The following is a 25,580-nucleotide window of genomic DNA, read 5'->3' as shown; positions in this document are numbered from 1 at the left end:
ACTTTCCCCCTCAATTCCCCAATTCTCCTCAATTCAAGGAGAATTTCCCCCTATTAGATTTAACTCTGACAACATCTAGTGAAGAGAAGCATTGGGATTCCACTATCTCTCTTCCCATATCACTTCCTACTTCCCAACTCCCATGGCAAGCTAAGCCGGAAATTGAAATAGCCACCATCCCTACCCAAACCCATGTGACTGATCAAGGGGGAGAACAAGTTCCTAAAAAACCAATCTTGATTTTCTCTAGAAGACCTTGTGATTCTTACCAAGGTCATTGTTGGATCTGGAGCAAAGTCCATTGAATGAGATTGTGGGAGAGGTACCTATGGAAGTTGATGATTTGGACGTTCCAATAGCTCTTCGAAAAGGGGTGAGATCATGTGCTAAGTATCCTATCTCTTATCATTTGACATATTCGAAATTGTCCTCACAGTTTAGGGCATTTACTGCTAGCATTGATGAGATAAAGGTTCTTAGGGACATAAAATGTGCTCTACAAGACTTAAGGTGGACGAAAGTAATTATGGAAGAAATGAAGGCTTTAGTAGAAAACATGTGGGACATTGTGGAGTTACGTGAGAGCAAGAAGGTGGTTGGAAGCAAGTGGGTGTTCACAATTAAATACAAGTTGGATGAAAGCATTAAGAGGTACAAGGATAGACTAGTAGCTTAAGGCTTCACACAGACTTATGGGATAGACTATGAGGAGACTTTTTCTTTAGTTGCCAAGTTAAATTCAATACAAGTCTTGCTATCACTTGCTGCTAATTTGGACTGGAAGCTATACCAACTAGATGTTAAGAATGCATTTCTAAATAGTGAATTAGAAGAGGAAATCTACATGAGAATGCCTCTCGGGTTTGAGACAGAGGACAAGAAGGGAAAGGTGTGTAAGCTAAAGAAATCCTTATATGGCCTTAAAGAGTCCCCAAGGGCATGTTTCAAGAGATTTAACACCACTCTAAATTGACTTTACTACAAACAAGGGCAAATTGATCACACATTATTTACAAAACGAGCAACAGATGGAAAAAAGACAATCCTAATCATTTATGTAGATGACATTATAATCACTGGAGATAATAGTCAAGTAATAGGGAATCTCTAGAGATAGTTAAGGGCTAACTTTGAGGTGAAAGACATAGGGAAGCTAAGATATTTCCTAGGGATGGAGGTGGCTAGAAGTAAAGAGGGAATCTTTATTTCTAAAGGAGACAAGCAAACTTGGGAGCAAACCGACCAACACACTATTAGAAAAAAACTGTAAGTGGAAGGAAGAAGACAGGAGTGAACCCCCGGTGGACAAAGGGAGATATCAATGTGTCATGACTCAAGGATATAGAAGTAATTGTTTCATACATGTATTTTCTCCTTTGTTGTATTGTAGACTACTATAGTGTTGTACCTTCAGTTCACAACCTATAAATAGGCTAAGGTAGTTAGAGAATGCATGATTGATGAATGAATTGAATTCTGATTTCTCTCCCAATTGTTCTGATCTCTCTCTCATTTCTTTTTTATCTCTCTTTCTGTATTATGTCTAGATTTCTCCCTCCTTTTCTACTCTCTCATTCTCGATTTCTTCCATAAGTCCATTCTAAACCCTAGGACCTTGACACAACTTTAGTAGGAAAACTAATCTACCTATCCCTTACTTGTCCCGATATTGCATATGTTGTGAGTGTGGTAAGTCAGTTTATGTATTCTCTTGCTCAAAGACACCTTAATGCTGCATGTCATATTTTTAGGTATCTTAAAGGGATACCAGGTAAAGTCTATTATTCAAAAAAAGGTGAAGACAGAGGAATTGTGGGATTTGCAGATGCAGATTGGGTTGGTTTTATTGAAGACAATATGTCCACCTCCAGCTATTGCACAAAGTTATGGGGCAATTTAGTTACATGGAGAAGTAAAAAGCAGAATATCGGGCAATTTAGTTACATGGTGACCCGTAGTAGTGCAAAAGCAGAATATCGGGCTATTGCTCAAGGAATATGTGAGGTAATTTGGCTTGGGAGATTAATGAAGGGCCTTAAAATGCATGTATATGCTCCAATGAAGCTATACAATGACAATAAGTCAGCTATTAGTATTGTAAATAATCTAATTCAACATGACCGAATAAAACATGTAAGAATTGACTAGAATTACATCAAGCAAGAGATTGAAAATGGAGGTATTAGTCTCTTCTGTGTTCTTGTGAAATCTCAAGAAGTAGATGTCCTTACGAATGAGGATTTGAATTAATCATAAGCAAGTTGGGAATGATAGATATCTATTCACTAGCTTGGGGGAGAGTGTTGGATTTTAGCAAAGAATCCTAGAATAATACCAATTTCACAAAAATCCTATTAGGATAGTCCTATTTTTAGGAAGTTGCCATGTTTATGATTTTTAGCTTTTTCTTTTATGATTCTCTCTTAATCAGTCCTATAATTTAGTAGACTAACTGTAAGAAGTAAAACTGTATATACCAATCAGTCCTATAATTTAGTAGACTAACAATAGGAAGCACTACTGTATATATTTGACTAATATTGATGAATAGGATTATTGGAGAATTTATCTTCCAATAATTCTCGGTTCAATTTCAATTTGTGTTGGTTACAGAAAGTGAACTAGGTAGCCACTTGATCCCAGGTTACAACTCACTAACACCCCTTTGAACTTCAAAAGTTGCAAGCATTGATGAACACATTATTGATCATTCAAAGAGACTCCAACAAGTTCAAACTAGTTGAGGTCACAAGTCATTCACCAACTTGATGACTGGTAGTAGCTACTTCTTCTTAATACCTTCCTCCTATTTTGCATGAACATATCTTGGAACCCCTCTTGTTTTAAGTAGTCAACATTTCCTACTTTTCCCATTGCTATGGTAGTTCATATCGGTTACAGTATCTATTCTCTTTTATTTTAGGTATCCAATTTCTAACAAAGTTTTCTCTATGCATGTGTAAATATTAGACCTGATTCACCTGATCAAAAGATTCAGGAATCTTCATTCCGTTTTCCAACTGAGCATGATGGCTTTGCTTCTGGGGCTTCAGAAGGTAGTGGATATTATTATTTATGAAAGATGTGCACAAACTTCTATAATGTCTAACACTTTCTGTTGCAAGTGAAGATGGCCCTGGCATTGAAGGTTTTCAAATCATTGGTGACGCTAAACCAGGGGGCGGACTTCTAGGGTGTGGATATCCTGTCCGTGGAACTTCTCTCTGTATGTTCCAGGTAAATTATATAATTGTTAAGAAAATTGACGCTGTTTATTTTGTCTTCTATAATTTAAGATTAACTGCTTTTTCATAAAAAAATATTTTGTTGCATGTAGTGGGTTCATCATCTTCAGGACGGCACTAGGCATTATATTGAAGGTAACTATATTTCTTTTTCCTCTTGTTGCATAGCAGGATGCTTAGTTTGTGTGGCGATGACATTTTTAGGTATGATTACACTAAGAATAGACTTCCATTTTTGGTGTCTCTCCCCCCCCCCCTTCTGGTTCAGGAGCCACAAATCCAGAATATGTAGTCACTGCTGATGATGTTGATAAACTTATTGCTGTTGAGTGTATACCAATGGATGACCAAGGCCGTCAGGTTCTTTTACAAATCTTTTAAAATTTCTTGTCTGGTGGTATAAATTGTACGTAGACTGCCCTCTTTCAATTTCTTGTCTGTCCTAACTAGTAGAATCTCTCTCGCCTCACCCCATACTTATAATTTCTTGTCCTAACTTAAATAGAGTCCCCCTCCCCCCTCCCCAAAAATGAAGGGAATATCTGATTACTCATATTTTAGCTAATGTGAAATGTAGGGATGGGTCATTTTTTTAGGTAAGCATATTTTGGTACCATGGTGCATGAAAAAATTATAGATTAATAGTGGCAGAAATAATCAATCCTTAAATCCCTATATTCATAGCTTAATATCGGATCAATTCTTGTGAACACATTGCCGATCTAGGAGGTTCAATTTTCTATGATAAAATAAAAGAGACCAATTTTCCTTATACAAAGTGCATGGAAATTTTAGCTACCTAAATATTTATGTTAATATGTTCGCTATTATCAGGGGGAGCTGGTGAGGCATTTTGCCAATGATCAAAACAAAATTACATGTGGTAAGTCCATTTTTGCTTGGATTGACTATTTATGAAATTTTTTAGTATTGAAAATCCTAAAATCCTGTTTGCCTGCATTACATTCAACTAGTGATTTGCTAGTATATGATTTATATTTCTATTTGGCATGTAACTAAGAACTTGCTGTGACATACCGAGGGTTTGAACTTTTTAAAGTTCCCCATATCATGCACACATGGAATCTTTTTCCTAGCATTTTCCTATTTTCTTCTTTATTTTTCTTTTTTTGTTGTATTCAAGTGATACATAGAAAAAGCTTATGACAAAGTCCCTAGAGAAGTCTTATGGAGGGTTTTAGAGAAACAAGAACTCTGAATTGCTTATATACAGAGTCTTAAAGACATGTATTATGAAGTAGAAACACATGTCAAAACATGTAGAGATACTTAGGCTTTTCCAATTACAATTGGATTACATGAAGGATTTGCATTATGCCCTTTTCTCTTTGCCTTAGTAAATAGATGAACTCACAAAACATATCCAGGCAAAGTTGCCTTAATATATGTTATTTGCAAATGATATTGTCTTGGTGGAAGAGAAAAAGGTATGAATATAGAGGAATACTTACAGAATATGTTGAGCAAATTACCAAATACATAGAATGTAAGTTTAGTGAAATTCAAGTGTGGATGATGTTATGGTGAAACTTGAAGGTCAAGTCATCCTGAGAAAAGATCAATTAAGATATTTTAGATCAATCATCCAAAAAGATAGAGAAATTAATGAAATATGTTACCCAGAGAATTAAGGCATCGTGGTTAAAATGGAAAGGTGCGTGATAGTAAGATTTTGTTAAAGTTAAAAGGATCAGCACACCTGAGGTTTAGCTAAATTACATGTTGTACCCCCAACATCTTGTAAATGACATTGATCTCCCTGGACTTTATTAATTTGGATCACTTTCCCCCATTGTTTATTTACCACAGTTAACATTTTGAAATTACCCAAAATGCCCTCAAATGTTCTCTCTCCCCCCACTCTCTCTCTCTCTCGCTCCCTCCCTCCCTTGCTCTTTTAGTGAAACTGTTTCTCTCTCCCATTCTCTCTTTCTTTGACAATGGCCATGGAAAGGGCAGATTCCCTCCTAGTTCTTTCTCCTCCTTCTCTTTCTCTTCTTGCTTACACCCCTAAACCTAGCATGGCTTTGCTGGATCCATTTGAACCAACCCAGCATTGCTGTTGTGTTCCTCTTTGAACTCAGCAATGGTTGGGTCTCTGCCCTCCTTTCTCCAGCAAACGACGGTCCGCCACCACAATGCTTTTTTTTTGTAATTAAAACATATATTTATATATTTAGAAAAATATATATAACTAACAAAGATAGTTATATATATTTTATTTTTTTGGAATTTTTAAATATAATATAAAATTTTATTTTTAGTGCATTTTTTAAAATATGTAATATATTTTCCATAATTATTAAGATATATTTTTAGATAATATATAGTTTATATATATTCAAATATATATGTTTTTAAATATATTTTTTTATAATTAGAAAATATGTTTATATATAGTTCTTCTAAATATATTTTCTATAATTAGGAAATATATTTATACATGCGTTAGTTTATATATATTCAAATCCTTATAAATATATAAACAACAACAATATATCCGGCCTTTATCCCACTATGTGGGGTCGGCTTCATGAATTCTAGACTTCCATGTATTTCTATCTTTTGTCATATCTTCATTTAGGCTTATACACTTCATATCAAACTTTAATGTCTCTCCCAAAGTCTTCTTGGGTCTGCTTCTACTTCTTTTTTTGACTAATTGTTTAATTTCATCAACTCTCCTCACAAGAGCGTCTCTTGGTCTTCTTCTCACATGACCAAACCATCTTAGTCTAGTTTCTCTCATCTTCTTCTCGATTGGCACTACTCCTACCTTATTACAAATAACTTCATTTTTAATTTTATTTTTTCTTGTATGGCCGCACATCCATCTTAGCATCCTCATCTCAGCTATGCTCGTCTTTTGCTCATGCTAGTATTTGACTGCCCAACATTCTGAGCCATACAACAAAACTGATCTTATAGCTGTCCTATAGAATTTTCCTTTCAGTTTTAATGGGATTTTACCATCACATAACACTCTCGATGCATTTCTCCATTTTAGCCAACCTGCCTTAATTCTACACGTGACATCCTCGTGAATTTTTCTATCTTTTTGAATCAATGTTCCCAAATATCGAAAATGGTATTTTCTTTGTATGATTTGGTTTTCTAATTTTATTATAACATATTTCACTTTTGCATTCTTACTAAATTTACATTCCATATATTCTGTTCATTCCCTCTTTTGTTTCATCCACCAACACTATGTCATCTACAAATAGTATACACCATGGCACCTCTGTTTGAATGTGTTTAGTGAGTTCATCCATTACTAAAGAAAATAAGTATGGACTTAGTGCAGAACTTTGATGCAAAACCTTAAATCTTTATAAATACATATTTTCAAAAAAATATATTTTTTGTAATTTAGAAAATATGTTTAGAGATACAGATTTTAACAACCAGGGTAAAATGGTTCTTCTAAGATACTACTAAGGTCATTTCATCTCTTATTAATTCAAAATATGATAATTTCATCTAACTAATTGGTGTTCTTTTATATTACATCTTTGTGTTTTGACCTGGTCGTTTCCTTTGTCTGTATTCCATATGCTTGGGAGGGAAACCTCATTGATTCTAAATGGAAAGAAGTACGTTATAAGAAATGAAAGCTCTGAGCAAGAGTGAGATTTGCAAATCAATCTTTTAGTTGGGAAGAGGTAAGCTGGTTGTAGTTGAATGCTAATTATCCAACATAAGGCATATTGACCAGCTAATAGATATAAGGTGATCTGTAGAAGTGAATATTTTCCACCATAGTTCTCTTCCCATTTTGATTCAAGAGAAGTTCATCTATTGAAGGTAAACACTATATGGATTCCATGCTCTTAGAACTTGGTTTGGACAACTTCTTAAGACATTGCTATGGGGTTTGGAATTGTTACAATAGTTAGCTAAGTAGTCTCTGTAATTAGGCTGCTATTGCTTGTAATAATAAGACCCTATTTGGCATAACTGGAGGAATGTTCCAGCATGCCGTTAGACAGTTGTAAGCGCATGTGAGCAAGTTGAGACAACCGTTTTGACGCCTAACTCAGCCCAGATCAATATAAATAATGCTGATCAACGCCTGAGTTGACATGTTGAATGAATTTGGAAATCAATTTCCCTCCCAATTCTCTTTCAATTCTTTTCCCTCTCAACTGTCATTTCTCTCTCGCCCTATTTCTCAGTCCTTTTCCCCCTACATTCCCGTATTCCCTCGTGACAACCATTCTCAAGTAATTGAGAATTCTCTTGTCAAATCGAGAATCTAACAAATTGGTATCAGAGCAAATCTTGGTTGAAATTCGCGAATTGATTAAGCAATGGCTGACGGTACAAGGATGAGGCAAATGGAGATACAATTGCAGGAAGTCTCAGTATCAGTGGCAGAGATTCAAGACCAAGTGGATACAATAGAGGAGAAGGTTGGATTGGAAGTTGGACACATTGGCCGAGAGACTCGGAGGAGATATCAGGGAGGAAATATAAGAAGTGAGGGACCAAGGGAACATGTTGCGCGATCAACTGTAACAGTTCATGTTGATGTTCTCAGGCCAACCTCGGGTAAGAATTTCACCTGATTTTTCGCCCAATGAGTGATCGGAGCCAATTCTTCTAGGAATTGGAATTGGCACCAGTAACCGTAATGTTGGATCGTTGGAGTTGGAAGGAGATCCAGCTACAATAGGAGGGTTTGTATCGAAGAGGAGACAAGGGATGCCAACTCACTCGCACCATTCCAAATTTCCAATACCTAAGCTGAAATTGTCGGTGTTTGAGGGAGTTAAGCTCTGGTGGTGGATAAGGAGATGTGAGAAACTATTTGAGATCCATCAAGTGGCAGAGAATCAAAGGGTGGATCTAGATTCGGCCTACCTCCATGATGCAGGAGATGTGAAAAGTAAGGAAGAGCCATAACTAGCTCTGGTTTCAGGGCTGGTCCAAAGTAAGGAAGAGCTATAACTGGGAGGACTTTGCACAAGGGTTGTGTGAAAAGTTCGGGGGGAGAGAGGTAGATAGGATGTAGTGCAAGAATTCAACTGCTTGAGGCAAGAGAGGAAGGTGTTGGAGTACCAGACGAAGTTTGAGGAGCTCAAGTTCATGATGCTAAACAAGAACCCCTATCTGATCGAAGAACATTTCATGTCTAGTTTCATAGGGGGATTAAGTGATGAATTGAGGTCGGTGGTGCAGGTGCTACGGTCAAAAATGATGCAAGAGGCAGCAGAGAGCGGCCTCCTTGCAAGAGATAACGTTTGAAGCTTTGTTGAAGAAACGGAGAGGACAGAACAGGGGATTACTACTAGGAGTTATGTTGTAAAAGGGGAGGCCTACGGGGAAGGAACTTGTAAGAATTGGAGCCGGAGTCAGGTATCCAACATTATCCCCAGCTTCCCAAAATCTACAAAGCAGAGATAAGTTGGTAGAACAGAGGAGGCTAGCTGGATTGTGTTTCAAGTGCGGGGAAAAATACACACTAGGGCACCAGTGTAGGAAGCAATTGTTGTTGCTTGAGGGAGGAGAAGAAGAAGAAGAAGAAGAGGAAGAAATGGTTGTGATAGGAGATGAGGAGGAGGAAGGTAGATGGAGCTATTTCCTTGCATGTAATCAAGGGAGTAGCCAATAGCAAGATCATTAAAGTTGAAGGAAAGGTGCAAAACAATACTGTCATGGTTTTGATAGATAGTGGAAGTACCCACAGTTTTATTGATGAGGTGACAACTAAGAAGATGGGGTGCCCAATGGCTAGTACTCAACTATTGTCTGTGACAGTAGCTAACGAGGATAAAGTGATCAGCAAATCCGCTTGCTTAGGATTATGTTGGGAGATGCAAGGGGAGGAATTTCAAGCTGACCTAAGGCTACTTAGATTAGGGGGATGTCATATCATACTTGGGGTGGATTGGATGCGAGAGGTGAGTCCAATCAGCTTTGACTTTAACAATATGGAGGTGACACTCAAGAAGAAAGGGAGAAGGGTGGTGCTGCAAGGAAACATGGAGGTGGGAACATGCAAAATGATGAAGGGAAAGAAGTTGCAGAAACTATTCAGGAAGAAGATAGCACAAATGGCCCAACTGTTTTCAATTGAAGCCACTGAGCAGTAGGAGGAGGCTCTAAACCCTACTGGCATGTGCATGAACTGGCCCTCCTTGATTCATTACTAGCTGAATGTCAAGATCTCTTTGTAGAACCTAAAACACTACCACCCAAACGATCATTAGACCACACTATACCTCTCCTACCCAATGTGGAACCAGTAAACATCCAATCATACTGATACCCACCCAAACTCAAATTTGAAATTAAAAGAATGGTCAGAAAAATGCTGAACCAATCTGTTATACGCCTTAGCCACAACCCTTTTGCGTCCCCTGTCCTATTGGTTAAAAAGAAAGGTGGCACTTAACGCTTTTGTGTTGACTACAGATAGCTCAATGCCATCACTATTAAGGACAAATTCCGTATTTCAATCATTGAAGACCTACTCGATGAGCTTAAGCATGCATCCATATTTTCCAAGTTGGAGCTATGTTCAGGGTACCATCAAATTAGAATGGACTCTAATGACATCCCAAAGACAACATTTAAAACACACCATGGACATTTTGAATTCACAACGATCCCCTTTGGCCTCACAAATGCCCCGGCTACATTCCAAGCCCTTATGAACCAAATTTTCGAGCCTTACCTTGAAAATTTCGTATTGGTTTTCTTTGACGATATTCTAATCTATAGTCCCTCTTTTGATCAACACCTATCCTATTTTAGGGCTACATTTGAGATCTTGCGATTCAATCAGCAGTGCATCAAGCGGTCAAAGTGTGCTTTTGCACAAACGCAAGTGGAATACCCTGGGCACATCATTTCAGTGGGGATAGATCCCAAGAAGATAGAGATAATTGTGACATGGCCTAAACCCCTCAACATTAGGGTCTTAAGGGGATTCCTAGGGCTTACTGGTTACAAAAGGCGATTTGTGAGAAATTATGGAACAATCAGCAAGCCCTTAACTGAGCTACTGAAGAAGGAGGGATTTAAGTGGAACCCCAATGCGGAAGAAGCTTTTGAGCAGTTGAAAAAGGCCCTAAGTGAGGTCCCCGTACCAGGCTTGCTTGACTTTAGCAAGCCATTTACACTAGAAACATACGTTAGCAATACTGGAGTAGGTGCAGTTTTATCTCAAGAGGGTAGGCCTTTGGCATTTCTCAGTCAAGCCCTAGCACCTAGGCACCAAGGTCTCAGCATTTATGAAAAGGAGTTAAGCAGTGCTAATGGCAATAGACAAGTGGTAGCACTATGTCAGATCCTAAGAAATCTAATGAGAATTCTCTAGAATTCGCTAAAGAATTCTAGAGAATGGTAGAAATAGAGGGAGAAAGGAGAAGAAAACTGAGGAAGAGTTGAGAGAATTCGAGAGAGAGAGAGAGAGAGAAACATAAATGAGAGAGAAATGCTAGAATGATTCAAATTAATATTCTGATAGTTCCTTACATGTGCTCAGGTCCTTTATATATAGGATCCCGCAATTACATTCTCGCCACCCAGCTTATTTACATAGGCACCCTCTTCTAGAATCAGCTAACTACCTTCCCTAATTGTCGCATGTGTGTGCTAGGCTCACCCTTTACACTTTATATTCTACTTCTACATATTAGGATCATAACACACTATTTGGAAGGGGGAAGATTCGTGATCAAAATAGATCACGAAAGCTTGAAATTTTTGTTGTAGCAAATGCTGCATACTCAGTTGCAAAACAAGGGTATGGCCAAACTCATGGGGCTAAACTATGTGATTCACTTCAGGAAGGGGAAAGAAAACGTGGCAGCAGACGTCTTGTCTCGTTGCCATGAGGAGGGGATGACTGCGGCTATAACCACAGTGGTCATTGATAGCTAGCATAAAGGGGAATGGACCAAGGAATTATTGGAGCAACTAAGTGTTAAGGCAGCCAGTAGACCAGGCTATACATTGGTTAATGGAGTGATATGGTATAAGGGCGGGATGGTTATTGGAGATTGTGAGGAGCTGGAGGATAGAATAGTGCATGCATTGCATGGGTCACCGATGGAGGGGCACTCGGGCATACAAAATACCTACCGCAAGGTTAAACAGGTATTCTTTTGGCCCCAATTAAAGAAATATGTGTGGGATTATATCTTGAAATGTGATGTGTGTAGATGGTGCAAACATGAGATTATGGCCCATCCTGAGCTCATACAACCCTTAGACATTCTAGATCGTGCATGAACCAACATAACAATGGACTTCATAGAGGGCCTCCCGAAATTTGAGGGAAAAGATTGTATTTTGGTTGTGGTAGATAGATTCACTAAGTTCAACCACTTTATAGGGTTGTCCCACCTGTTTATAGCACAAGAAGTGGCTAGGGCCTACATGGAAAATGTGGTGAAGTTGCATGGAGTCCCACAGTCTATCGTATCAGATTGGGACGAGGTATTTACTAGCCTCTTTTGGAAGGAACTAATGAGAACATTAGGCACCAAGCTTCTAATGTCTACTACATACCATCCAGAAATGGATGGTCAAACGAGGCGAGTTAATCAGTGTTTGTAAGGATATCTAAGGTGCCTGAGCTTCTTACAACCTAGGGTATGGCACAAATGGTTAGAAGTAGCTCAATGGTGGTACAACTCGAGCTACCATAGCTCTATCAAGATGACCCCGTTCGAGGCTCTCTATGGCTACAAACTGGACTTACTTCCAGGTATAGTGGCAATAGTGGAGGCTTATTTGTAGCAAAGGCAGGACATGACAAGGGTAGCAAAAGTAGAATTGGCTAAGGCCAAGAACAGAATGAAGCAGTTGATAGCCAAGAAGAGGAGTGAACGGGAGTTCTCAGTAGGGGAAGAAGTCTATTTGAAGCTCAGCCAGCAGCACCTCAAGACACTGACCAGACAATTCATCACCAAGCTGAGCCCCAAGTATTATGGGCCATTCGTTATTTTGGAGAAGATAGGTGCAATAGCCTATTGGCTACAATTGCCAGAAGATGCCAGGATACATCTTGTCTTCCACGTCTCGCTTCTCAAGAGAACTGTTGGAACACAAAGATCCACCCCCACATTGCCTCCTATGATGGAAGAAACGCCAACAGATGTAGTACCCACAGCTATTGTAGACAAAAGGGTGATCCACCGAAATGGAGCCCCTCTCATTCAAGTGCTAGTCAAGTGGTCCTCTCTCCACTCGGACAACACCACCTAGGAATATTTGTCAAGATTGTTGTTAAAATCCCAATTTTACTTGTACGATTTTACGCTTCGGAGACCATCAAACGATTCAAATCCAATGTAAAATCTTATTTGGGGTAAAATCCTATAAAATCCCGATTTTAGGTATACAATTTTACGATTTTACGCTTTAGAGACCCCCTAACGATTTTACGCTTCAAGTATAAATTGCAACTTAAATCTAATGGAGAAGATTGGAATCATCCTCTAAAGAATTTTAAGCGATATTTTGCCTCTAAATTGCCTATACCAACATGTTAGTTTTGAGTTATATTTTGGAAGTATCATCTTTTGAGAATAAGGAATAATTAGGCTATTAAATGATATTAATTTATTTTTTATAAAATTATGTTATTATAAACATATATTTATAAAAATTAAGTGGTATTTTTAATTGTCTCTAAAATCTTACGATCTGATTTTATGAACCCTTTTTCGATCCCATTTAAAATCTCGATTTTAACTACCTTGTTTGTCAAAACTCCCAAGAATTCCCTAACGCAACAAGCTTGCTACACATTTCTTGTGGACAAGAAATGCTTTAAGGGGCAGGGATTGTTACGTTAGTTAGTTAAGTAGTCTTTGTAATTAGGCTGCTATTGCCTATTTGGCATAACTGGAGGAATACTCTAGCATGCCGTTAGAGGATTGTAAGCGCATGTGGGCAAGTTAAGGCAACCGTTTGCCGCCTAACTCGGCCCAGATCAGTATAAATAATGCTGATCCGCGCCTAAGGTGACATGTTGAATGAATTTGAAAATCAATTTCCCTCCCAATTCTCTTTCAATTCTTTTCCCTCTCAACTCTCGTTTCTCTCTCTCCCTATTTCTCAATCCTTTTCCCCCTACATTCCCCAATTCCCTCATGACAACCATTCTCAAGTAATTGAGAATTCTCTTGTCAGATCGAGAATTTGACAGGAATAAGCAAAGTTGTGAGCCCATGCTATGTTCGTCAAACAAGTAGTAATAACATCACTTAAGGTCACTTCTTTTATTGTATACATGGATGATATATAGCAGTGCATCTTTATTTTTTAGAGTGAAAATGTTCCTAATCTATTTGAGAAAAGAAAACATGTCTGGTTGCAGACTGTTGATTCACTGATTGAAGTTAATCACAGACTAAGGGTCAGTAAGTGATCATTTTGAAAGAGAGATACCAAAGACTTTTACGAACTTTACACATGACTTTCATAAGTTCATCTAGGTGTTGTTTACTGAACTCTAAGGCATCTAGATGTCAGAGGCATTTGCTAATGCATGTTGGGATGATTATGTTGATGTAGGCAGTCCAATTCTGACTACAATTCTGACTACTGTAGGAGTTTTGGTTACTTAATGAAACAAGAAGAAATGATATAGCTAGGTCTAGTGAAGAGGCAGAATATGAAGCTTTGACTCCAATGACTTATGTCATCTTATATGGCCTAAGACTTACTGGGATACTATATTTGGTAATGGACTTATAGAGCTGTACTCTTACAATGAAGTTGCCATTGTTACACATAATCCAGTTCAACATGACAAAACTCAACACATTGGGAACATTTCATTTAGGAAAAAACCTAAACAGAGAGTTATTTCTTGTCCTGGTATGAAGATGACTTGACTTATTCTGTTACTAAAGGATCTTAATGGTTTGCTTTTCCATCCATTTTTTGCAAGTTGATATGACAGATATCTATGCATAAACTGGAAGGGGTGTTATGTGTTATTTATGGTTTATTATGATATCACTCTGTACTTCGCCCCTCTTTTATATAAATATAAGGGTAAGGGGAATAACATAGTCTTTTGCTTTTTTCCTAATTAACTTCCTATGTTGGTTCTCTCTCTATTTTCTTATTCATTCTTCCCTCTCTTCCCCCTCCCCCTTCTTACTTTCTTGTTACTGTGACTTCTAGTGCAATATAAGTCTAGCTCAATCTTGGTTTGGCTTCATTCAAGTGCACCCCTAGAACTAAACCCACATGCATGTAATAAACAATGCACATGCATTCATCCATATATATATATATGTATATTTATATATATGCACATTAATAGTTACTTATATATGTTGCATTACCACAAGTGTCAGAGGGCGAAGAATCGCACACTAGCACAAATATGCATACACACTCTCTCTCTCTCTCTCTCTCACACACACACACACACACAGATCCTAAACACGGAGAAAAGCAGGGTGGGATCCTCGTCCAAGGATAATATGGCATTTCTATGAAAATATTTACCCCATCATTGGCTTGGTCAAGTTATTTGAGATACATGAATCTTATATATCTGAAAATTTCAACTGTTTCCATAATTCATTGCTCAGAAAAGATAAACTGAATAGTTTTATATTTGGGCAGTTAGGCCTATTTTCAAACAGGTCTATAGTGGTTCGTTCCACTATTTGTTAACTATTGTCTTATGCATTCACATCTGGGAAGCACTAGTGAGTGGTAAGGAAAATCATACAGTAAGTGTTTGCATGAAAGCTTACTTCTCTTTATGCCCTTCATTGTATAGTTGTGTGCAAGGGCGGAGCCAGAAAAAATATTCAGTGAGGGCGCAACTTACTAAAGAAAAAAATAAGAAACAATATAATAATATAAATATTCTAAAGATTAACATTATTTATTCAATACCTTACAATAGTTCTTTGCGATGTTTCATATTTTGATAACGTTGTATAATAACTTCATTATCAATGTTTGAAAATATCTCTTTCTCAACATAAACAACTAGGCTATCATTCATCCACTGATCTCCCATTCGATTGCGCAATCTATCCTTCACAATGTTCATTGCAGAAAATACTCTCTCGACAGTAGCAGTAGCAATCGGAAGAACTAGTACCAAAGTCAGAAGTTTGTACACCAACGGATATATTATGTTTTTTTTCGTCATAACCAACTTCTCTACAAGATCACCAAGGCCTTTCAATCCTTCAAACTCTTTGTTAGAGCGCATATTAAAAATAAAAGTTTCTAGTTGATCATCAAGTGTTAGGAGATTTACTAATGAAAAATCTTCTGGATAAAACTCAGCAAGTTGAATCAATCTTTTCTTGTCAAAAGCAGAGAATGAATCTTTTGGACATAGACATGCTACACAAAGAAGCAACTCGGTATTTGCCTCTGAGAAACGATCATTCAACTCTTGAAGTTGCATATCAATGATAGCATATAATAAATCTACACGGAAATGATGCAAATATGTTATTTTTGGAGCTTGACGTTGTGGGCGACCACGAGCTGCACGGCATATAAACATATCATCCATGTTTGGAACATCAATGTAGTGCACCTGACAAAAAGAATAGACTTGTTGCACAAACGAATCCCACCCATCATTTCTAAAAGACTGGAGTCGTTGTTTGCATAGTTTCACCAATTCCATTGCATTTCCAATATTTTGACATTTTCTCTATAATGCCTTTGATAATTCATTTGTCATCGCCAAAACAGTTCTCATCAAATGTAGATTAAATGCAAAATCAAATGATAATATTGACTCCAACAAATTATATGCTTCACCTTTTTTATCAGAATTTGATCCATCAACACTAATAATTTCAAGTACATCAATAACAACTGAGAACATGGCAAGCAAGCTGATCAAAGAATTATAATGTGAACCCCAACGCGTATCACCAGAACGCTGAAGGGTAGTTTCTTGATTAAGTCCCTTTCCACTTAAAATCTCACCATTCTCCAATGCTTTTGCAACAATATTTGCTTGTTTCTCTCAAAGATGATCACAACGTTTAGACGATGCTCCAACAATATTGACCACATTAGCAACCAAACGAAAAAAGTTAGAAATTGGAGTATTCTTCTTTGCCACGGCTACAAGAGCTAGCTGAAGCTGGTGAGCAAAACAATGAATGTAAAAGGCACAAGGATTCTCTTTTAAAATAAGTGATTTGAGACTATTGAACTCACCCTGCATATTACTTGCCCCATCATAACCTTGTCCTCTCAATCTAGACAAGCTTAAGTTATATTTAGAAAATGTCTTGTCTATTGCAGCCTTAAGTGAGAGAGTTGTAGTACTAGAAACATGCTCAAGACCAATGAAACGTTCATTTACTTGTCCACTATTGTTCACATAACGTAAAACAATTGACATTTGCTCCTTTGTTGACACATCACGAGATTCATCAACTAGAATAGAGAAAAATGAATCCCCAATGTCTTTGATAATAGCATTGATCGTTTCAGCAGCACAAGCACTTACAATATCCTTCTGAACATCGGGAGATGTTAATTTGCAATTTAAAGGAGTTTTGTTCATTGTAACTGCCTTAATCTTATCATTATGATCACCTAGAAACTGCAATAGGACTAAAAAGTTACCTGGATTCTCTGAATTCTCAGATTCATCATGACCCCGAAATGAAAGCCCATGTCGCAACAAAAGTCTAATACAATCAATTGATGCAGTAAGACGAATACGATAGTCACTTCGTACTTGTTTTGACTGCTTGAAGAAAGCTGACTGAATGTGTTGCTCTTGATTCATCAAAGCCTCACACTTGATACGAGCTTTATTGTGTGCACTATCATGATCCCCAACATGAATATTAAGCCTGTCTTTACTTTTCCAATACGAGAATCCTTCACTAACAAAAGCATCGCCTCCTCCTTGTTTACCCACACTTGTTTTGAATAAATAACAATATAAGCAAAAAGCAGCATCTTTTGATACACTATACTCCAACCAACTACCAAACTCTTTAAACCAAGCAGGATTGAATCGTCTAGTTTGTGTCTGTCCAAATGGTCTATATGGAAAGTCATGATCTAGAGGTTGACATGGACCTTTTTGCATATAAGCTCTCCGGACTTGATCTCGAATATTAACATCGTAATCCAAAATTGGAATCCTTAGTCCAGGATCGGTGGGAAGTTGTGTAATATCAAAAGTAACACTATTTGATTTTTCCCTATCAACATCTTCTACAACCGATGGAGATTTTCGTTTAAAAAATCTATCCATGACTATTTCAAATTCAAGATAACAAATGATAATTAGAGAATGCACAAATTCATAAATTTATCAAGTGCACATGTGTAAATTATAATTGATCAATATCCAAATTACGTGCGTCTGTGCAATTGATCTAACAATCAAAAAATAAAATTACGTACCCCTGTACAATTGATATCAAATTATGTGTGCCTGTGCAATTGATCCAACAATCAAAATATCAAATTACGCGTGCCTGTGCAATTGATCCAACAATCAATTAACCCAACATTAACATCACATTAACAATCAACATTAACAATCAATTAACATCACATTAACAAATTTATTTTCAAAAACAAAACCCAAACATCAATTAACCCAACATCAGTTAACAAAATTTAACTTCACCTAATTTTAAAAATGGGATAAAAAATTTTACCTTCTTGGATAAAAATGATCAGCGACAGTACAGACAGGGGGTCGGGTCACCTGTCGTTGGGTCGGAGCCGGAGCCCGGAGGGGCAAGCCAGCGACGAGGGCGACTGGGCGAGGGCCGAGCCGCCGAAGCAGAGGCGGCGAGCGATGGAGACAGAGGCGAGCGAGTCAGCGCGACGGCGACTGAGGACTGACAGACTGAGAGAGGCGATCGACCGAGGAGGGTTAGCGAGAGCGAGGCGAGCGAGTCAGCGGCGACCTCGGTCCTCAGCGATGGTTCCAGTTGTCCGATCCGACGCAGGCACGAAGGAAGGCCGGAGCAAGTGAGGGCGAGTCGGCGAGAGTTGGTGCGAGCACGACCGTGCGAGAGAGGGAGAAGAACAGAGGGCGTGGGCGGCGAGCGAGCGAGAGAGGGTTTGATTGAGGGAGCCTAGCGGGCCTGAGTGCAAGCCAAACTCAATGGCGGGCCAAGGCCCAGTGAGGGCCTTGGCCCTCACTGGGCCTACATTGGCTCCGCCCTTGGTTGTGTGGTCACCTTTCATAGTTTCATTGTAAAATGAAAATTTTACCAAATATCATATTTAGATGGTCCTTCATTTCACATTGCTTTATAGCCATCATAATTATTATTTGCCCTTCTTTCCTTTTCGTGTTATTTACTTGGATTTTATTTTTTAAGAAGAGTTTCTAATGCAATCTTGTATCTTTTAGACCCAGATATGCAGTTGGAGATTGACACATATATCTCTAAAGGCCAAGCCAATTTTAGCATCCAACTGCTGGTAGGTTCTCAGTTTATCTTTTTATTGTTATTCTCTTATGCCTGAGGGAATTATCTGTTTCATATTTCTGTTTGAACAATGTGATAACCATCATATAAATAATTTAACTTGCTAGATTATAGGGCATCTCTCCTTGGTCAAATCAAAATTGCGCATCTGATCCATTATCTTCTTTTACTACACACTGGGCCAGGAGGTTGTTTAGGGACTCCAAGGAAGTAGCTATCATCATTTCTTTGCTTTAGAGTTGAAGAATGAATAATTTCCTTTTAATTGAATTGGAACTTTGGAAGAAAAAGTACTCTTTCCCTCTCTCTCTTAGGTGACAGTAAGTATTCTTCTTCTTCCTGTTGCAACTCTATGCTGAATGCTTGATTTCTCTAGTATTTTCTAATATTTGATGATTCTATTATTAATGATACAGTACATAACTAACATACTAAAAGAAAGGAAGGGCTGTTGTTCTTAGATGCAATGAAATTCTTTCACCAAGTAGAAAAATCTCTTCTATTAGTTCGGCTTGGATACTCCATTGATGAAACTACACACCTTACCTATTTGACATGTTGATAGATAATTCCAGGAACAAAATAACCAATATATATAGTGAATTGTATCAGAAAATAAATAGGAAAGATGATATTTCATGCATGATAGTGTACTTGCTATGCATAATAGTATAATAGAATGGCCAACAAATTGGATATATTGAACTTCGTTAATATCCTCATTTTTCTTGATTATTTAAAGAGGAAGTTTATGTCTAATTGTTATTAATAGAAGCTTTTGTTGATCATGCAAGTCTTGTTGTCTGAACCAATATTCAAGGGAAATTATATGAGGGATCATTTTGAACAACTTACAGCTCTTCAGTAATTGTGACTTGTGAGTAATTTTGCCCTGAAATACTGTACAGATGTATTCTTCTGACAATTGGGAGCCGACAACTCTCACTTTGAGACGCTCAAGTTACCAAATTAAAGTTAATCGAACTCAAGAAGTTGTAATTGAAGAGAAATTCTCAAAGGAATTATCGGTATGTTTTCCTTACTTTTATGTGTTTCCTTGAAAAGAGAATTGTGGTGGGCTTAATTAGATTTAAGGTTAACTAAACACTTGAGCTGATTTCTTCAACATTCCATGTAAGTCAACTTGTTGGTCATTCTAGGTTTTGGGAAGACCATCATAGTTTACATGTAGTTTGCAATTTTGAAAAGCCTTGTTGTTGGCTTCCCATGGTTATTTATTGTCTGGTTTTATTTTTGTCACTAACAACCTCTAGAGAGTTCTTTCTTTTCTTTTCTTTGTTCTTTTAGGGTGCCAAAGGACATGCTTGTATTGAAGCTATTTCCTTTATTTTGTATATTTCTAATGTTGCTGTTATATGAGTTGTTGATCCAAAGGGCTCCATTGGTAATTGTTTTACTTAAACGTAATTTTTCATAAATTTAATTTTGAAAGTAGATAGGTGCATTGGATGAGTTCAACACATTGTGTATAAAGTCCTTGCTGTTTGGCCTCTGCAAGGAAAATTCTTTGCCCCGTGTCTAAAATGTAATTTAGAGTCGAATCAACTTGAGTCCTCAAGTTTCTTATAACAGCCTTAAAAAGCTGGACAACTGATTTTAGTTGCTAAAAAATAGTCAACTATGATATTTGCAATACTAACAAATATTGCAACTTATGAGACTTGTGCGCATGTGTATGTTATAATTAGTACCTTAATGAAATTGGGTTGTATCTGGGGTACCATCCTTTGACGACATTGTGAGAATTTCTCATAGACATGATAAATACTTGCACTGCAGTGTTATCTAACTGTTCTTGCACATATTTGACTTTGCAGATCAAAATTCCTTCTGGGCTTTCAGCTCAGTTTGTTTTAACATGTTCTGATGGTTCTCTACATCCATTCAATACATATAATGATGTTAGGTAATGATCCATTACATATAAATTGTCCATTTTTAAAGTTTTTCAGTTTCAGATTCATCTTTTTTACATATTGCTTCAATATGGAGCTTCACCCTTTTTAAGCTCTCCAATATTCAAAATGAGAAGCAGATCTAAAGAACTCATTATGTTAAGTTTACAGGTAAAATAAACAAATATAAAAAACGAATGAAGGGATGACATTTTGCATGGTGTTTTTCTAGTCCTTTCAATTACCTTTTATTTTCCTACCCTTACCCCCTCATTTGTAGTGAATCTGGTGTCTTTTGTGAAGTTGTGATATTTCATGTATTTTTTATCTATTTTTTTATCTAATACTACTTATGAGCTGTAGTCTTTTGGTTTTTACAAAAAAGAGAACAATGGGATACCAAAAATTGTCCCCTGTAAGATCAATCATGTCTGATGTGGTGCTAAATCTTTTGCAGAATGCGAGATACTCTCGTGTTGACCATGAGAATGTTTCAAAGCAAGGTATGCTTTACAGTACAATCACTGAGATATTAGCTATACTTCTCTAGTGCAAAGAATTCTCATTCTTGTTAGTCAGAATCTTTTCCCCTTGTAGCCATTTTGCATCAGATAACATGCTTGAAAATTCTTAAATGTATCTCCATCATACTTCAGCTTTCAATTTCAAGTTTCAGTAAGATATGGATGTACTCAGATATCATTGACATATTTGCTTCTTAGTTCTGAATATGAACATAGATTGGAGTATACATTAGTGGAAAGGAAGTTCTGACAGAAAATTAGTACCTTTGAGCCACAACACTGTGATGACCCAGTTTTTCTTTTTCTTCTTGGAGAAAATGTGCCAGAGTGCAAGGTTAAACCTTAATGGTTTGCTTCATCAGAATGAACGTTAATGTCAACCCATATAGGAGCACAGAGTTGAATAACCACACTAGTTAAAGGCTTTTACACTACATTTCAATCTAGCAAAGTCTCACATATGGACCCTTCTATATCTCATTAACTTCATGCATTTTCTAATTTACACTCTGCATGTTGTAACTGTTGTTCTAACCTTTCACTTTAAATCTGTAGTCATGCTAACTGATATTCAATTACTTTTTATGCACCATTCTGCATTAATATTCAAGTACTTAGAAATTTTTTTGGAGCAGGCCTTGGATGAAAGGAGGAAAGGAAGAGCATAAACCTTCTCTGTCATGTAGGATCAATGTTTAGCCATATTCATTCATTGTAGAAGTGAAGGAAGGAAAGAAATAAATCTGCATGGGGTTTATAGATGAGTCTCAAAAGAAAAAAGAGAAATACACATAAATTTTTGTTTCTTTAACCCCCATAGTAAGTATATTTACAGCAGAAGTGATATGACAGTGGATCGTGAAGTGGTCTTAGCGTAGAATGGATGTAGAATTTTTGCTTGCAGATCATCAATCTCTCAGAACTTCTGCTCTGTCTATGTAAAATCATTGTTATTGTTTACTGAATGCTGAATGAGTGAAGATTTTATGGTGGTTTGGAAGTTTTTCCCAATTCCTATACTGATGAACATGAACACAATTGAAATTTGTGGGTTTATGCATTTGCGATTTGTCTATGTTCATAAGGATTCAATCAACTGAGCATTTGCACTTGTTTTACCAAGGATAATTATCAAAACCTTCCTTCAATTTTCTTCCAACTTTCTCAAACTTAGTTTGATAAAACAATTCATCATTACATCATTCACAGCTTTCTTGTTCATGATGCTAAACTTGAAAATGTACTTTACCTAAAAATGCCAATTAATTGTTTTTGATAACTTTGTAAAATTTTTGTTCAGCGCGGCGTTCATCTTTGACAATGAAGTTAGTCAATTTAGGATACACATCAGATAACGAAATTATTTTTCTTATGTTGTACAACAACAATAATGTTCCCAAGTTTTAATCCCATTGCATGAGGTAGATTTTTATGGTGTCTATTATGCTTATTCAGTGCAACTCTTTTTTCCTTTATTCCTGCTTGATACTGATTGTAAATAGAAAGAACATCTTTACCACTTAAAAGTTAATTTCAAATCTTAATTTTATGAGGTGAAGCTGGCTGTGTATTCTAGTTCATTAGTAATCTCTATTCATGACATATCTTGCATAAGACTATAATTTATTAATTTTTATTGAACATATATATATATATATTCAGTTTAATATTTGGTCCTATGAACTAGGTAGTTTTACTTGGTGAAATTCTCATTCTGGCCTAAATAAAACTGCCTAGTCGACCTATTTGGCGAAACAAAAAATCATTATTCAGGTATTTGTTATTTCAATTCCAATTCCAAGCTTGGATTTGACAGCACAGAACTGGAAAGTGACATCCAATTCCAGATTAGTTGGATCCAAACCTACCAAACAAATTGTTATTCCCTTCCAGATTATTCTTCCTTGCTGCCAAACAGGAAACCGGCACCACAAGGAATCCATATGGTTGAAGATTACAGACCCATGTGCATTCTTGATTGATGGGGATCTAAACCTTCAGCAAAATTAATTATTTATCATTATGCAAAGCTCAAGTTCTATATTCCATATTATATACTCTTGGAAGGTGTAACAAAGCTGGAGAAACTAGCCACACTCTTCATCAACATCGTATTTGTAATCTGTCTCTCCCCATTGCTATCTTACATTTTAAGCGAAGCCTAAACTCTTAATTAAAATTGGATGGGTGTTCACTAACCAAATAAACATTTCAATTGATGATCCTTGAAACTCGAAAAAGTAGTTTTATTTTTTGAGTAATGTAATGGCTTTGCTCAGTGGCTTATTCCACCAACTGATATGAAGGGTACTTGCTATATGGCTGTTGATTAATCACTTTCATCCAGAACCCAACCACCATATTTTCCTCCTCAGTCAAGAAACCATCATCTCCAATGAAGAAGAGAGAAAACATGATGGAAATTAAGCCAAAGGAAAAAGAGATCAGCAAGTCATATCAACTGCCACCTAATTCTCTGCACTTTGCTTCCCTTCCCATTTAAGCCTCCTTTGATTCTACTCCTCCCCGCTCTTTTTTCCCATTAAAGCAGATCGATAACAATCCATACCAAGTTTTAGCATATTGGAGAAGATGGGATCAATGAACAGCCCCAGTTCTAATTGGGCGCCGTATTACAATTACAAAGACTGTTCACAAGGAATTTGCAGCATTTACTGCCCACAATGGTGCTACATCATCTTCCCCCCTCCCCCTCCCTTCGTTCGAGTTGATGAAGATGATTCTGAGTCCACCTTGTCCCCTCTCATCGTCGCTGTCATCGGCATCTTCGCCACTGCTCTCCTGCTGGTGATCTACTGCACCATCATCTCCAGGTACTGCAAGAGGAGGGAGGATCAGATCCCGGTTGCAGAGCTTGAAACGAGCCAGGATCAGATCACCCATGAGCGGTGGCAGGCTGCTCCAACTGGCCTGGATGAGGCAGTGATCAAATCCATCACAGTTTTCAGGTACAAGAAGGGGGATGGATTGGTTGAAGGCACAGAATGTGCAGTTTGCTTGACTGAATTCCAGGAAAATGAGAGCCTGAGGCTGCTGCCAAAGTGCAGCCATGCCTTCCACCTCCCTTGCATAGATACTTGGCTTAAATCTCACCTTAATTGCCCCTTGTGCCGGGCCAATGTCGCCTCATCCGCCAGCACGGAGTGCCCTTCCAATCTCAACATGTCTGCTCTTCAGGTTCAACATCCGGATGATGATCTGATCCTGGTGATGGATGTGGATGTGGATGTGGATGCGGATCGCCGGGAGAGGGGTCACGAAGGGGAGGTGGTTGTTGGCATTCCCAGCGATCCCACGCAAAAGAGCGCGCTTCAGGGTGTCCGCAAGATGGAGAATTCTGAACAGAACACGGTCGAAATTCGACAGGAAAATGTGGTTATGCAGCAATTCAGGAGATCATTTTCACTCAGCTCATTTTCAAGTCGAGGCCATCTTCTTGTTGCTGATATCTTGCAAATCAGTGAAGAAGATGAAGATGCTCAAATGGGGTGGGGAGCAAACAGCATGCCCATGAGGAGATCAATTTCTACAGGGATGTGCAGTTTCACAAGGCATGACAAAGGAAAGAGCTCCATCATCCCAGGCTGATGTTTTTCTTTAGTTTCTTCTTGTGTACAAAACAAAGGAACTGAATCAAAAACCACGAATTGGATCTGTATAGTTTACATGACTGATTCTGTTTCTATTGAAACTTAGTTGTTAGAGAATTCTAGTTTCTTCTCAATCAATGGCTCCAAGAGAAGTCAGCTTTTTCTGCTTATTGTGTATGCTCAAGTCTTCTGCTGATTGCAGCCATTGTTATGATGTAACTTCTTCTCTTCTTCTTCTTCTTGCCTCAGCATTTCGTAAGTTTGGCTTAATATTGTTGATAGTATGATTCACTAAATTTTTATACAAGGAAATCATTTTAGTTAAGAGTTTAAACTTGTCACAAAGTTCTAGTTTCAACTCCTCTATAAATAAAACCAGGGTAAATTCATTTTGACCCTTCTGGTTTACTTTTAATATGTACTTTTAATCTTTTAACAATTCTTTTGTCAGATTAAAGCACTCATTGAGTTCTTATGATTTTACTTCTGACTTTTTCAGATCCTATAAGTTATTTTTATTTTTCATATCTCAAATCCAAAACTAAAGATAACTCCTTTGTGCTTTTACAAAAAAAGAGGATTATATTTTTAAAAAATTATAAAAATCTAAAATATTAAAAATAAATCACAAGATGCAGTGTTTGTAAAACCCAAACTACATGGGTTTGAGTGAATTTTTCCTATAAAACAATTATGGGTAAATTCAAGTTCACTGTTAGACAAGCTCCACCTTCTACCTCTTTCACTGGGTAAGTAGAAAATGAATAAAAAAATAAAAATAGGAGAAACGATAAGGGAAAACAAAAATGCTCATAGTTTTTTTTAT

General features: G+C 37.3%; 2 protein-coding genes across 5 annotated transcripts in view; both read left to right on the top strand.

Annotated features, from left to right (window-relative positions):
• LOC127801523 (uncharacterized) overlaps positions 1–22,154 on the top strand; it is a 41,855-nt gene extending 19,701 nt beyond the window's left edge. For all 4 annotated transcript variants that reach the window (XM_052336742.1, XM_052336741.1, XM_052336740.1 and 1 more), the window contains 10 exons: positions 2,971–3,056; positions 3,131–3,237; positions 3,338–3,380; positions 3,514–3,605; positions 4,080–4,128; positions 18,625–18,695; positions 19,612–19,731; positions 20,542–20,630; positions 21,077–21,122; positions 21,779–22,154. In XM_052336742.1, coding sequence (XP_052192702.1) covers positions 2,971–3,056; positions 3,131–3,237; positions 3,338–3,380; positions 3,514–3,605; positions 4,080–4,128; positions 18,625–18,695; positions 19,612–19,731; positions 20,542–20,630; positions 21,077–21,122; positions 21,779–21,811 — 736 coding nt within the window. In that variant the 3' untranslated portion in view covers positions 21,812–22,154. The remainder of the gene's footprint in view (positions 1–2,970; positions 3,057–3,130; positions 3,238–3,337; positions 3,381–3,513; positions 3,606–4,079; positions 4,129–18,624; positions 18,696–19,611; positions 19,732–20,541; positions 20,631–21,076; positions 21,123–21,778) is intronic.
• Positions 22,155–22,296: 142 nt separating this feature from the next.
• Positions 22,297–25,061, top strand: LOC127801524 (RING-H2 finger protein ATL51-like). Its single transcript, XM_052336743.1, has one exon. The coding sequence runs from the start codon at positions 23,736–23,738 to the stop codon at positions 24,750–24,752; it is 1,017 nt and encodes a 338-aa protein (XP_052192703.1). The 5' UTR covers positions 22,297–23,735; the 3' UTR covers positions 24,753–25,061.
• The last annotated feature ends 519 nt before the right edge of the window (positions 25,062–25,580 follow it).

Source organism: Diospyros lotus, chromosome 5, assembly GCF_014633365.1.
Source record: "Diospyros lotus cultivar Yz01 chromosome 5, ASM1463336v1, whole genome shotgun sequence".
Classification (NCBI taxonomy): domain Eukaryota; kingdom Viridiplantae; phylum Streptophyta; class Magnoliopsida; order Ericales; family Ebenaceae; genus Diospyros; species Diospyros lotus.
This window is presented reverse-complemented; position numbering and strand designations above follow the sequence as displayed.